This window comes from Clarias gariepinus, chromosome 19 (assembly GCF_024256425.1).
Source record: "Clarias gariepinus isolate MV-2021 ecotype Netherlands chromosome 19, CGAR_prim_01v2, whole genome shotgun sequence".
In the NCBI taxonomy this organism is placed as follows: Eukaryota; Metazoa; Chordata; class Actinopteri; order Siluriformes; family Clariidae; genus Clarias; species Clarias gariepinus.
In genome coordinates this window covers 5,713,409-5,728,045 of record NC_071118.1, presented here as the reverse complement: position 1 = coordinate 5,728,045, position 14,637 = coordinate 5,713,409, and the positions used below count along the sequence as shown (strand labels likewise).

At 37.5% G+C, this 14,637-nt stretch overlaps 1 protein-coding gene across 6 annotated transcripts in view; it reads left to right on the top strand.

Annotated features, from left to right (window-relative positions):
* The first annotated feature begins 2,699 nt into the window (after positions 1 to 2,699).
* The window catches only part of ankhd1 (ankyrin repeat and KH domain containing 1), a 43,709-nt gene continuing 31,771 nt past the window's right edge, over positions 2,700 to 14,637 (top strand). For all 6 annotated transcript variants that reach the window (XM_053478015.1, XM_053478016.1, XM_053478013.1 and 3 more), the window contains exon 1: positions 2,700 to 3,141. In XM_053478015.1, coding sequence (XP_053333990.1) covers positions 2,866 to 3,141 — 276 coding nt within the window. In that variant the 5' untranslated portion in view covers positions 2,700 to 2,865. The remainder of the gene's footprint in view (positions 3,142 to 14,637) is intronic.

Here is a 14,637-nt window from a genome sequence, read left to right as displayed (position 1 = left end):
AAATTACTATTAATTAATCATGATTCATTAACATTTTAACATTAATAAGCCACGTTTCATCAAAATGTGGTAAGATTTTCAAAAATCAAATATAAATTTTGTCACGTACACAACCACACACTGTATGATCTGGAATAAAATGCTTATACAACTATCTGTGTCCTAAAATAGAAACATAGGTAAGAACAGATAGATAGAAAGATTTCACTACAGAATACATTAAACTAAAGATGAAAGATAAACATGTGAGTGCATGTGTGTACCCTGCGATGGATTGGCACCCCATCCATGGTATACCCCGCCTCATGCCCTAAGTCCCCCACGCCCCTCTATTACTATAAATAAAAATAAAGGTTTTGTCTGTACATTGGTCAGAACTCACTCTTTCAATGGCTGGGAATCGAACCCGGATGCTGGATGTGCAAGGTGACCAAACTAACCACTAAGCCACCATGCCACTGATCTGAAACCAGTCGGTAAAAATGTTCTGTCCATATGTATGTATGTCTGTCCAGCCAGATTTTGTCACAGCATCATGCAAAACTGTCTGGACAGAATTTAATATAACTTTGGCAATACTTAGGTATTTAGCTAAGATTAAACATGCAATAAGGTTATGTCGCAGCATCTAGCTCTTTTTTTCTTATTTAAAGTTTTTTCACTTGAGGTGAACGTGGCGGTAAAAACAAGCAGTGATGTGAAGCGCTACTATGACATATAACATGACTCGTTAGAGCAAACATATTAGCAGTAGTCCAAGGGCGTGCAAAAAAAAAAACATTGCCCGCCTTATATAAAAGCTACAGTATAATAATATCTAATACAACATAATGTTATCACGCAAATCTGGCTGGACAAAATTTAACGAAACTTTTGCAGTACTTAGATATCTGCCTGAAGTTTAACCTGCACCATTAGTGATAACAAAATGTTGAGTAAAAGCGATGTAATGAACAGTTATATGCTGGATTTAATAATGTACTTTAAAATAAGCTTCTGATAAGCTACTTGCTTAATGTAAACAAACCCCTGCACAAATTGTTATTAATTAGGAAAAGCTAAACTGAATATTTTTACTGGGATTAGTTCATATTGTACAGCGCTGAAGTATTTATAACACACTAGTGTGTACTAAGGTATAAGATACTCATCCTTACAAAATTTTATTTGTAATAATAAGTGAGGTTCTGCCATACAGAAAGACAATCAGATACTGTATGTATGCAGGCTTCAACCTGAAATAATGATATTAATTACTGATTACATTAAGCTACATCTACTTATTTTTAGTTTTAACCTTTTAACTATTTATACAAACTCTTTTACGCATTAGGTTACTTTCCTAATGTGTGAAAGAGTAAGTTCATATGTTACACTAGTACAGGATAAAGCAGTATAGATTATGAGTGAGTGAATGTTTAATACTAATGTGTGGAATTGTTATCACTATTAAACATTTATTAATAGTAAACAATCACACATTAATTTTTTTCTGGACCAATAAAAGTTTTTTTTAGATGCAGTGTGATTCTTTTTACGTTTGAGATATACTCCAACGAGGTGCTCTTTACATTTTTATTAACTATTAATACATTTTATTTTTTTTTCCTAGCAGTGGTAATGAGCTATACATTATTTGGCCAAACCTGTTAATTATTGAATTCGGGTTTTTCAATCAGGCTGCTTATCCTCAGTGAAGGGCGATCTTAATGCTTCCACATACCAGACAATGCCCTGCTTCCAACCTTGTGGCAACAGTTTGGGGAAGACCCTTTTCTATTCTAACATGATTGTACCCCAGTGCACAAAGCGAGGGCTATAAAGACATGTTTTTTTTAATTTGGTGTGAAAGAACTTGACTGGCCCGCACAGAGCCCTGTGATGTCAAAACCACTGAGCACCTTTGGGATGAACTTGAACTGAAATTGTGAGCCAGGCCTTCTTGTCCAACATCAGAATGAATAGGTATGGATTTCCACAGAAACACTGCAAAAAAAAAAAAAAAAAGAGTGGAACCTGTTATAGCTGCAAAAGAGGGAACAACTCCATATTGAAGTTTATGTTTGTATATAATCTCATTGTCGGTTTGGGCATATAGTGTAGATACACAGTGGTAATGTGTCTAAGCATAAATTACACTGATTACACTGTAATAGTTTCAACATTTTTTCATAGTGATCTACAATGACTTAACTTGATCTGATCTTGACCTGACTAAGCCTATGTAAACTACATTTCCCAGAATATCTTGAAATGCTTCAGTTGCACCTTGATCTGTCCTGTTTTTTAATGCACACTTTTCTTTACTGTGATAGTTATTACAAAAAAGAGAATCTTAGCTCCGTGCCCTATACGTCTTCCTTTACTGTAGAGACTCAGACGTAAACACAGTTGACCCTAAACACCTTTGTACAGTCAAAAGACTTGAGGCAAATGAGCCTCTCTTTTTCACACCAAAACAAAAATAGGCGTATCCAACGGGCGGGACTTTGTGACAGACGCACCGATGACCAATCGCCGTTGGCATGTGATATTTCCTGGCGTAAGCTTACCCGTAAACCAACCTTTACATGTCGCACGTTCGTTCGATTAGCGTGTACTGTAGCCAATCGTCATGCAGAATCCCGGAGTTTAAACCAATCACGGCGAGGTATTTTGAACTAAGGCGGGACAATACGGAAATAGAACGACGTCGGGGTAGGTTGTTAGAAAGTTAATGGCTTGGGGGAAAGAGAATCTCTTCTCGCTTCAGGAGAGTTTGAGGGTTTTTCTGAAGTAAAACGGAATAATTTTGTAACGATATAACCCCAAAGAAAGTGAGAGGACAACGTTACCTTTACAAATATACATATTCTTTAAGAAAGTATGCAGGATGCAGTAGCCGGGACGGCAATGCTGACGGACGGCTTCGAGGACGAGATTGACTCGGTGACTCCGCGCTCCCCTGAGCTCAGGATGGGGGTTGGAGCTACACCAGGAGCCGGACTCGGAGGCCTCGGGTTGGGTGTCGGTGGCAAAAAAGTACGCTTGTTCGGTGAACCAGGTGGGCCTGCAGCAGATAGACTCGATTTCAAACTCACCGCAGCTGCAGTGCTTTCCTCAGGGCCCGGATCCGGCAGCGACGAGGATGAAGTGTCTGAGGTAAAGCTATCATGTATTTAGCTAGCTAGCTAGCTAGCTAAGGCAAATGTGCTAGCTCTGTAATTCTAGCTCGCTAAGTTTAGCTTAGCGTTACTAAACCAGAGTGACGGCAGACTGGGGAATCTTAACCCATGAAATCCTTCAGTTCATTTCTGGAATTATTTTTTTTTGTAAAACCGGGCGTTGTCATATCTCGTCCTGGGGTCGTTTTAATCACACGATATTCACAAATTTGACGTTTGCGTACAATTTTAGCGCTGTTTCACGCAACCCACGTTGCCAGTTGCGTTTCTAGATAGGCTCGGGTTGTGGCAGGGCTAGCCTGTTAGCATGTTAGCGTGTTAGCATGGTACTGCGACTGACGAAGGCTGCGATTTGGGCCTAAACACAGCAGCGGGGCAACGCCATCTCCTGCTCTTTAGTTTTTCAGTATTTTTTTAACTGCAGCACACACTCAGGATTATGTTGTCACTGTTTTGGGATATTAAACACAGAGGAACTTTGAGACACTGTGTTACTCGGTGATGCAGAAACGTCGCTAGCTAGCTGCGTAACTCTGAAATATTAGCTCCGAAGGCTGACTAGCACGGCTTATCGCTGGGTATCTGCTCAGCAACAGAGCAGACACCCGTGTTGTTTTTTTGTTTGTTTTTTCCCCCTCCCTGATCTGAGACACTCCAAAGTGTGAATTAAAAGAAAAAATAATAAAAATCGAACTAGGCTTGTTTGGTTTGTAAAAAAAAAAAAAAAAAACAGCCCTGACGTCCACCCAGGGGCTCCAGGGCACCAGCAAACATCTGACACCGAATGTTGTGGAAAAGAAGGCGCACTATGTTGCAAGTCACCTTATAAGAATGTCAACACTGGGAATAGTTAGTTAGCTGGAAAATTTAGTCATGTTTGCAGGATTTAAATTTAAAACGTCACAGGAGAGAATCCTAGTCAGTCTGAGTTTTAGACTAACTCGTTAGTCCTGTAGGTCTGACAGAAAAGTAACTGTGTGTGTGGTGTGTCTTCATGTACACAAGTTTGCAGTCAAACACCTCACTGGCTTACGATTCCTGATGGACATCCAGGAGCTGTGTAATGTGTAAGAGGTGAACTTTTTTTTCTCCCGTTCTAATAGATGTGGGATCAGATGCAGACACACATCTATAGATACTTTATTGATTCTAAAAGAAACTTCCAGATATCCAGCACCGATAAAGACAGGTTGTAGATGTGATTGCACACTGTATGAATCACCTGTCACTTCCCGATACGATACCATGATTAAAATTGGGATTCTATAAGTATCATGATTTAACATGAGCAATTGAGGATTAAGGGCCCAACTAGGGCAACTTTGTGTTGGAGGTGGTGGTTTTTAACCCTGGGACCTTCCGGACTGTAATCCAATGTCTCAACCATTATAACCCGTTTCTTATAATATTCGTTTCTTGTTTAAGAACCAAGCACAGCATTTAAATAATTTGAACTAACTTCAAATACAAGATTTTAGCATTTAACTGAGCAGCACATATTTCTGTTCTTCGCCATAATTAGTATTTCTAAACAAACTATAATTTGTTTGCAAATAATTCACTTCTACCACATGCATTGAAATTGTGCAAATAGTTCAGAGTGTACAACCTGTAGGAAAGTTACCTCTTTAGACACCTCCAAAGTCTCAAAAATCAACCCTGACAACGAGTGCGCATTTTGAGTGGTTTCAAGCACGCAGAGGTGCGGCTTCTAACGCACGCAGGTTTTGACTAATTTGTGCTCGTGATGTTTTGAGACTTGTGTAATAAGTGGGTTTTAAGACTAATTTACAGAAAAAGGCAGAACGCTTTTAACATGCCACACAAAAGAATTGCGATTCGTATACATAGTCAGCAGACACAGGGTAATGTGAAAACCGACCAAAAGTTACTAGTACAATGTTGGATCAAAAAAACTATGCGCATATATATATAAAGTATATCAATCACAAATAGTTTTTTTTAAGGCATAAAATGAATAATAAGTGAAATAAAGTTAAATGCAGTGCAACATTGATGTGCAGTTGTACATGTATGACAAAGTGACATTACACATAGTAGTAATTTTGCAAAGAACACGCCCACATAGACATTCCTTCACACACAGGTACTGACACATGAGGTGTGTGTGTGTATTTAATATGAAATGTATTTGTTCCCTGAGCATTTCACTCTCCATTTAAGATTTCTGTCTGTCTGTGTTGCATTTAAAACAGCGTAAAAAATTTCCCCCCCTGTATTTATTGCTCATTTAACATTTATTTCAGCTATTCAAAACACCTTCAGCGATATATTTTTTGTAGTATATTTATTGTAGAACTTAATAAACCAACCAAAGTGATAAACCTTAAGTCTCTTCTAAGACTTTTTTGCTTCTCGTGGATGTTGATACGCACACACACCCTCACACACAGGTACTGACACATGACATTTACATGAGCAGAATTCTTATAGATGTTTGTATAATAAACAAGATTTGTGCAGTTTTTAAACAAGACGAAAATCCTAAATACAAATGTTTCTTTTTCAAGCAAAAGTGATAAACTCAATTATTTGTATGTCAGTAAAGAAAGTTGCATGTTATTGGAACAGTACGACAGAAATTTTAATGAAGGCTACGGGATGTTGTATAGAAAAAAAGTGACAGCCTTTTGGAGAACTGTTGCGGATTCTGCAGGATGCTGAGCTCCAATTTTGTACCTTTCTGTTCACTGCTTAAAATGATCCAGAGGGAAAAAAACAAACAACCAAAATGTTGTTAGACAAAATATTGACTTGTTTTCTGTATTATTATTTACTGTAGAAAAATTAACTTTTTACATTGTCTTTGAAAGCATTCGGGATTATACATAGATCTCTAAACCTGCCGATTTTTACCCCCCAACCCCTGTCTAGCAGACATGGGCGTGTCTGTTATATCTAGTAACGGGTGTGAAATCCCGTCTCTTGCGGTGCTGGAATTCAGTTAGGAATTTTGAGGAGGTGAATAAGAAAAGCAAGGAATGCCATTTCGCTGACATTGTGCTCAGGTGGAACCCAGACACCTGTTCAGATCCTTGTTTTGGCACCCTCCACACCTCCACACGACTTCTGACATTTCACACCGGGTTCAGAGCATTTTAATTGTTAATTCTGTTCATGGAGTTTACACTTGTACTTAAAGCAAAGTAGATAAATAAATAATTAACAAAATAAAGTATGTTTGTATTTCTGAATAATTACATGGTAAATTAACTTTCGATTAAAAGGAACAGGTGTAGCTAAATAACGTTATGCTACGTTTTTGCAAAGAAGCAATAATGTATACACATTTGACTATTATTTATTTTTTTTTTAGTTTTTTTTTCACTGAGAAAGGACAACATTTTTTTTTTTTTGTTGGGAATCATTTTAGAATTCGTGTTCTTCAACCTAGAGAATTGTACAACAGCACACCTTTGCCCACATCATCCACTTAGTGTATTAGAGCGGTTGTTAATTTGCTCACATATGTATATAAAGTGTCATACAAAGCTGTAAGATGGGCGTTCAGGTTTAATGTTCCCGACTTGCCTGATAAGTTATTTCTACAGATCAAGCGAATCTTTGCATCAGAGATTTTTTTTCGCCCAGTTCTTTGTTTAGCCCAATGATAATTTTCTTTAAGTTCAGTGTATCTTAATTACAATTATTTCTGTTTTAAACACAGCATCAGTTATCTTGGCGTCTGGACCCAAAAAACAGGGTTGTTGAATTTACAGCTGTGTTTTGTAATTTACTTTAACTTTAGTTTGTTGTGTTTCTAAGGTTTCTAAAGTAAATGGTTAGGCTTGTAAAGGGAAACCCTAAGCGCTCAAGGGTGTCAAAAGCATTAGGCGTCAACACCTCACACTGACTTTGCGTGTATTAAAACCAATATCTGATTGCACATATGCTCAGGAATAATTTCACTATACACGCAGATCTGAGATTGCAAACGTGCAAGTTTCGTCCAACCCAGATGCAATTTGTTGGTTTGTTGCAATGTTACAAAAAAAAAAGAAAAACATGCCTGTTTTTGCTCTTCAATAATTTCCCTAAATGTGCCTTATTTGGATGAATATTTCCATATTTTCTTCTTGTGAACAACTTTTGCACTGAATTCAACATTCAGTACTGATCAGAAGTCAGCTCGTTTACTAGAAAATAAAACAAGCTGTAAATTATCGCAATCAAAATGTGCATTTGCTAGACATGCACGTAGATGGCGATCTTTTAGGGGCGATCAAGTTACTATTCGAACGGTAAGATGAGGCTATAATCACTTCCTAAAGAAATGATGTAACATCATTAGGTAGCTCAACTAGTTTTTTGTTGTTATTGTGTTTTCTTCATAATAACCACGCTCTCTATTGCTTGTTCCTCGCCTGTTCTGCTGTAAGCATCTCAAGATTGTACTGTTTCTGTTTATACTTTCATGACATAAAAAAAAATTGAAACAAGAATATTGTCAGGAAAAGTACAGAGCGTTCTGCCTTTAGGAAAGGAAGCAACGTTGTATGTGACAGTTGTAAAGACGCTTGTGTAAGATTTTTTGTTTCCACAGGTGGATAAGAGAACTTGTGCCACACTGAACTCGTGACCTAAATGAGACGCTTCGTCAGTGGAGTTCATATACGGCAGTTTTTATCCTTGACAAGTTTTGATTTTACTCTGTTTACTGTGCGCTTTGGTTTGCCTGTTGTAAAGCACATATTGTTAGGCTTGGTCGTTATAACATAAAAAATGGTAAAGGTATTTTAAAGGAAGGAATACCATGCTGTCGTATGAAAATATTACGAGGAGCAACAATGCCACTACCCGTACCAAGTGCGTTATTTTAGTTCACCTGCACAGTCTGAAGTGTGTTATTCCACTTACACTGCAGCAGTTTGCCTACAATTACGACCCATGCTTAATTGATGAGTGTAACTTTCTGTATTTCAACAGTTTGTAATTAGGTTTAATGTTGTCGAGCATCTGAGAGACTAGTTACTTCCTGTTCTCACTCATTATAGTATAGACACGTTAAACAGTCCTCCGTCAATCACTGTCTCTCATTCACTAAAAATACAAAGTCAGTAGTCAATTTATCGGGAAACTGTAAAAAGTAAACTTCTTTTTTTGACAAATTTCTTGTGCTGATAAACTTTATGCCTTTTACAAATGATAAAAAAATTATTCAACACTTAAAAATAAGTTGTACAGATTCCAATGTTTTCAAAACTGCTTAGTATTACATAACGTGTCGACCTTGTGTATTAGCTGTTAATATAGAAAAAAATAAATGTATTTATGTATTAATAAATGTAATATATAAAAAGATGCAGAAACATGTTTTTTCCAGCTTAGTAAAGTGTTCCTGTACGGCTGTAAGTGAAGCACGTTTTGTTGCTTGTGTTCTGTCTGATTTCCTCGTTGTCGACGTACAGTAGCGGCTGATCGTCAAGGACGTCCCGGTTAAGTGGTGCGACAGAGAAGTGTTTGTCCTCTCCGAGCCAACGGAGCAATATTGGCCAGTGTGTGCTGGGTGACGGTCTGTCTTGTAGTGCCACTATGCAGTCACGGGTGTCTGTGATGTCATGTATGAAGAAGAGGGTTGATAGCACTTTTCTCTGATTTATGTTTAGTGTGTAATGTGTAATGTGTTTTCGATAGGCAGCACATGTTGGCTGTCATCATAACAATGATAAGGGAGAGCTCTTTAAAATGTTTAAGCCAGAGCAACTGTAATGTAGAAAGATGTTGTAGTTGAGTACAAATCATGCACAACTATCTCTTAGCAGGACATCGTATATTAAGGTTATGTTAGGTACTATCGAAAATGAAAATAATGTGGTGCAGACGGACACCTGTTACTAGTATCTGTACCATTACAGCACTAAATGACACAAACAGGAGGTTTGTAACAAGCTTCCTATTGTACATACAGACCCCCACACCAACCGCTGTAGCTTTGGCGCGTTGATCCCGCTCCTGCGTGGATGATACTGTAAAGCAAGTTGTTTCATTAGCGTTCATGATCTGCGAGTTTTGATTGAGAGGAGCAGCAAAATCATTTCCTCAATCAGTCCTAATTTAAGAGAAGGAAAAAAAATCTGCTCTATCGATATTGCAAGTGTGTTGTGAAAGATTAAATGTGTGTAAAAGTGTGTGTAGAACTAGTTCTTCACTGGTTTAGTGACTTAGCCCAGAATTGTACCGGAGGGGTGGGAGGCATGGCAAAGCATGCAAATAACAGACCATCATGAAAGTCACAATGAATTATTTCCAGAATAGAGTGAGTAATTCTGCAACACAGAACATGATTTTGTCTCTGTCTCTGAGCGGCATTTTTATGCCAGTAATGGATTCCGCCATTCAGCTGGCCACGCCCCCTACAGTACTATTATGCGATTAGAAAACTCGTACTCATATAGTCTAATTACAGTTCTGGAAAATCATTTAGTCAACCAGATTATTTTTGCATGGTTGTGCATATCTTCCTAAACTATACGTTGCAGATTACACTGCTGTCAGATTGTCTGGTTGGGTTTTTGCTGCTTTTCCATCGCAGAAGCTAAAGAGAAGAAACCAAACTAGCGTATTTGTTAGTGTGTGACGCCATGACTGAATTAGTAAAGTATGTGGTTTTCTTAACGTGTGATGTAGGCATAAATCAGAAGGCACAGTTTAACTTTCAAATACACACATTGTGCAGATTAGTAATACTAACCTAGCAGCTTTAAAGTAAACGTTGGGATGAAAGCTGATTAACTCTAACAAAAAAAAAAATATTTCAAGCTGAAATAAAGGATGGGACGGAGGAACAGATAAGTTCTAAGTAAATTCTTTATTTCTCTCTATAATCCCGCTGCTACACTAATGCAATTATCCCAGCGCTTGTATACCATCAAGGTAGAACTTTCTCAGTACGCCGGAGCCCATGATCAGACTCCTTGCTTCATGTCTAAATGCTGGCCTCCAGAGCGAGGTCAGGACTGTATGGGGATGTTGCTGTACCTCCCAGGCAAGTTCCTATAACGTGCAAGTGGTTCTGGTGAATGATTGTGTGTATGGTTCCCACAAACAGTTGGTGACAAATTATCATTCTCGTCATTCACAGACATAGAGATTCTTTAAAACCTTTGCACTATTCATGTGTTTTACTAGAGATTCATCACTGTACCGTTTTTAAAGTCTTCTGTAATTGTTAACCGCTTTTATGCTTCAATTCATGAGAAATTTCTTCACAAGTCACAAGGTTTGACTCCAATAATAATAAAATGAATGAAATAAAAAAATACATTTAAATCATTATAATATTTTAAGAAGAATTAAAAGTTCTTTTTTGTTAATATAAATGTACAAGTTATAATTGTGATTTAATAAAATAACACTTTTTTTAATTAAAAGTTTTTTTTTCCCTCCAACCAGTAAAAATATTTGAGAGGTTCTATAATTATAAGGGTCGGTCATAAAATTCCTGTCTGTTTCTTCTAATATTTCCGCACGACGCTAATAGAGGATCAAAACTGAAAATCTTATTTGAAAAAAATTAAGACTAGCTCATTCAGCACACGAAACAGTGAAACTCGCTGGCAACTTGGTGTGAAATTCTGCCTCATCAGACCTTGCACTCGGTGATGACTTCGTCTTCCATCAGCGACCTACCTCTATTTTCATGTCTGATTCTTTCCGTGCCCGAATACATCGTATCGTTCTCAAGACCAAAATTTTCCAGCAGTTTTTTTTCCCAAGCGTGGAACGATAGTCTTTTCACTGATCAAAATAAACCAGACTTTGGGGTCAAGTGTTCTCAGAAATGATCCCAGGACCCTAATGTGAAAATGTCCTCAAACACTGCCCTACAGTGAAGCACAGTGCTGGAAAACAACCAGTGAGGGACAGGGAGAAGTCACATGTATCTCCTGGAACGTGCAGCAGATCCCTGAATCCAGTTTAACATCCGTCTGTTTGTGTTGGAGGACAAAATGTAAAGGCAGAAAAAATATATCATGTCACATCCCAATGATTTTAGAAAGAGCGAAAAATAAAAACACAAACGTGCGTCATTCTTGGTAGCTATAAATAAATAAATAAATAAATATATATAAATAAATACTGTACCTCATGTTCTATTTGCAGAACAGACAATCCTCGATTGATTTTGTCTCCTTAAGCACTCCTTCCTTTACAATTTTCTCTTGATAATTCCTGTCCACAATCATGAAAAAAGGTTGCTCCGTGATCTACAGTGGTTTGTAGCTTGGTGTGTGTGTATATGTAAAATAATTGACAGGACTACAACCAATGACAAACAAGTATTCCAGGGAGGAAGTTGGCTTTTCCAAACAGGTTTTCTTAACGACATAATGCACATTCACTAATGGCACGGAATAATGTGTTGTTTTTTTCGTCATGTCGTACATAGCTTCCAGGGTATTTGTATAAGATGGGAATAAACACATACGTATGCATTTTAAAAAATGTTTTTCCTTGCAATTAAGAGACTTCTCTTTGACTTCTTACGAAAACCTGTTCATGAATCGGCTGATTTTGGTCCAGGATTTCATTTGTTCTTTTCAGATTTATACACATGATTTGAACTCTACCAAGACCTTTTAAAGCTTTAGTTTTAAATCGAGTCAGAAGAGAAAAGGTGTACTGTTAACCATGACAAGGAAGTGTGTCCAATATAATCATGCGGGAAAGAAGAGAAGCCAAAAACACGTGCCTAAAGTTTTCGTTTAATTTAACACTGTAGTCAGAGCAGAAGGTTTCCTGAATAGTGATAGATAACCAGCTTTAGAGGAACACTGAGGTATGATTGTAAATAATAAAACACAAGATAATTAATGTAAAGTAAAAAAATTGTCAGCATGTAACAAAACATACCACCACATCCATATAGGATGTGATTGCCAATTAATTATTAATGCAGTTTTATATTAGTGATAACTTCAGCTGGTAATAACTTTGTTGAATTGTTTGCCATGCATATATGAGGAAGATGATGAGTATTTTCTATGGATAAAGTTCAACTAAGTGTAATGTTAGGGCTGGCAGTGTAAACTGTATTTTTAAAGTTATATTAGTTCTGCTTTTAGTGTCCTGATTTTTTTTCTTTTACATATTGCCTGTGACTTGAACTGAACTGCCTTAATTTCTTGCTTGCATAAGCACTCACGTCATAGGATCTACGAAAAGGAATTGAGACGAGTAAGGAAACTGAGCATACAGGTTCGTGAGACGCGTTTTACACTTATGTGTCCGGTTCAGTGAAATTCAATCCCTGTGATTTGGTGTGGTTTGTTTTCTCACTGTTTGTAATGAAATTACTTCAAATGAAGGAAAAAAAATTAAGTCTAAAGATATATATATTATTGTATGAAGGTTTTAAACCCTGTCTTTTTTTTATATTAAATTAAATAGAATTATGTACATTAAATTAAAGAAATAGGAACACATGTTGACAGGCTGCAAAGTGCCTAAAGATAAACAAAACAAAAAAAAACAGCAACCTCAGCAGCAGTCTCATTTCCCCTCTCATTTTATTTTCAACCATTTAGCATTCGGCATCACCAGTATACTAATCACCGGGCTAATCATCTCTCGTCATCTGCACCCATTTCTCTCTGTTTCATGCCTTATGTTTTTTTTAGGGATGCACCGAAATTTTGGCCGCCGAAAATTTTCGGCCGAAATAGCATTATCGGTTTCGGCCGAAACGTAAGAAAGCGCTGAAAATAAAAGCCGAAATTGTTGCCACGCCTCTCCCATCCTCCCGTCTCGTTCGCGCTGTCATTACGCATCAAACACGGAGTATGTCGGCGGTTCGGAAGCACTTGGAAGCAAGTTTTGTTATTGTTAAACAGCCTTATTACTGTTATTTATTATCAATAAAAGTTTGATTGCTTAATTAATTTGTAGTTTTTTTTAATACAAACAAAAAAAAAAATATTTTAAACATGTTTTTTAATGAAGCCATTTTCGGTTTCGGTATCGGTTTTCGGCCAAGTGCATCCAAAAATTTCGGTTTCGTTTTCGGCCCAGAATTTTCATTTCGGTGCATCCCTAGTTTTTTTTTCCCTGCTTGAATAATTTCTAGGTCTCTGTGTGGCTAAACAAACAAACATTCCTCTAAACCTGGTCAGGTACAGTATCAGAGAGCCCAAAAAGTTCCTTTAGGAACTATTTTTTAAGACTGAAAAAAAAAAAAAAAAAGTCTGGCTTTTTGAAAGCAAAATCTGGTGAAATGAGGAGAACTTGGATCTTAGGTCAAAACACATTTCCTGTCTAACTGAGGAAATTGAAAGTGCTTAAAGAATCACGTTAAACCTCATTCACTTTATGCTTCACATATTTATTGCGTTTAGATAATTTTATAGGTCTGTTGAAGAAACAGTACATGGCGACTCAAAATACATGGTGGTGAGCAGTTGGATTCAGGAGTCACGGTGCATGAAAATAACGCACTTCTTTCATGATTAAGGCTCGCGTGGCGGGAATATATGACTTCCTGAAAGGGGAAAGGATGTGAAGTGTTTGTTTCTGGTTACATTTGGTTCATGTGCTCGAACTTGAAACCCTGCAGATGGGACTGATATCTATTTATTTGGAGAACGATGGATGAGTTGAGTGATCAGCCATCAGGGTGTTAATTCTCTGTGAAAGCACACCATACACACATCCACAGAGTTGGTTGTGGAACACGACTGGTTCACATGATCCGTTTGTCTAAAAGCTGCTGCTAACGCGTCTGAAGATGAGTGGGAGAATTGGAAACGTGTTAGGTGCATGCAACAAGGTGCTATGAAATTTTAAGTTTCTGTACAAACAGACCAGCGTGTGCTGTAACTTTTTTTCCCCTCATGATATTTTTATCATTTTTTATATATTGAGTATTTTGGTTTTCTTAATCTCCATTTGTTTTGCTTTTTATCCCCATTCCTGTTGACCGATTTACTTTTATTGTACATGACGGCTGTTTAAGTAAAACCCGGACTTTTGATTGTGCAGAAAAACAGAACACAGTTATGAGCGTAATAACTCCCTTTATTTCTCAATATAATCACCTGCTACACTAATGCACTTATCCCAGTGTTTCACTAGAGCTTGTATACTATCAAGTTAGAAAGTTTTCTCAGATCCATGATCGGATTGCCTGCTTCACAGTCTGAGACGCTGGCCTCCCAGGAACTCCTCTAATGCCGCAAACGTGTGAATGCCTTAGAGCGAGGTCAGGAATGTACAGGGCAATGTGGCAATAACTCCCAGCTGAGTTCCTGTAATGTGTAAGTGGTGTTGGTGAATTATTGTGTGTACAGTTCACACAGATGGATACATTTCTTGTGCAAGATGGTGTTTTTTTTCTTTTTTTTTTTTCTAAGGATCAGGTGTTTCACTCGATGAATGTTCACAGGAAACAGCAGTGTGTTCCGGGATCATTTGCTTACGCACTCATTTGCGCCATTTAGATGTTAAGTCTCAACTC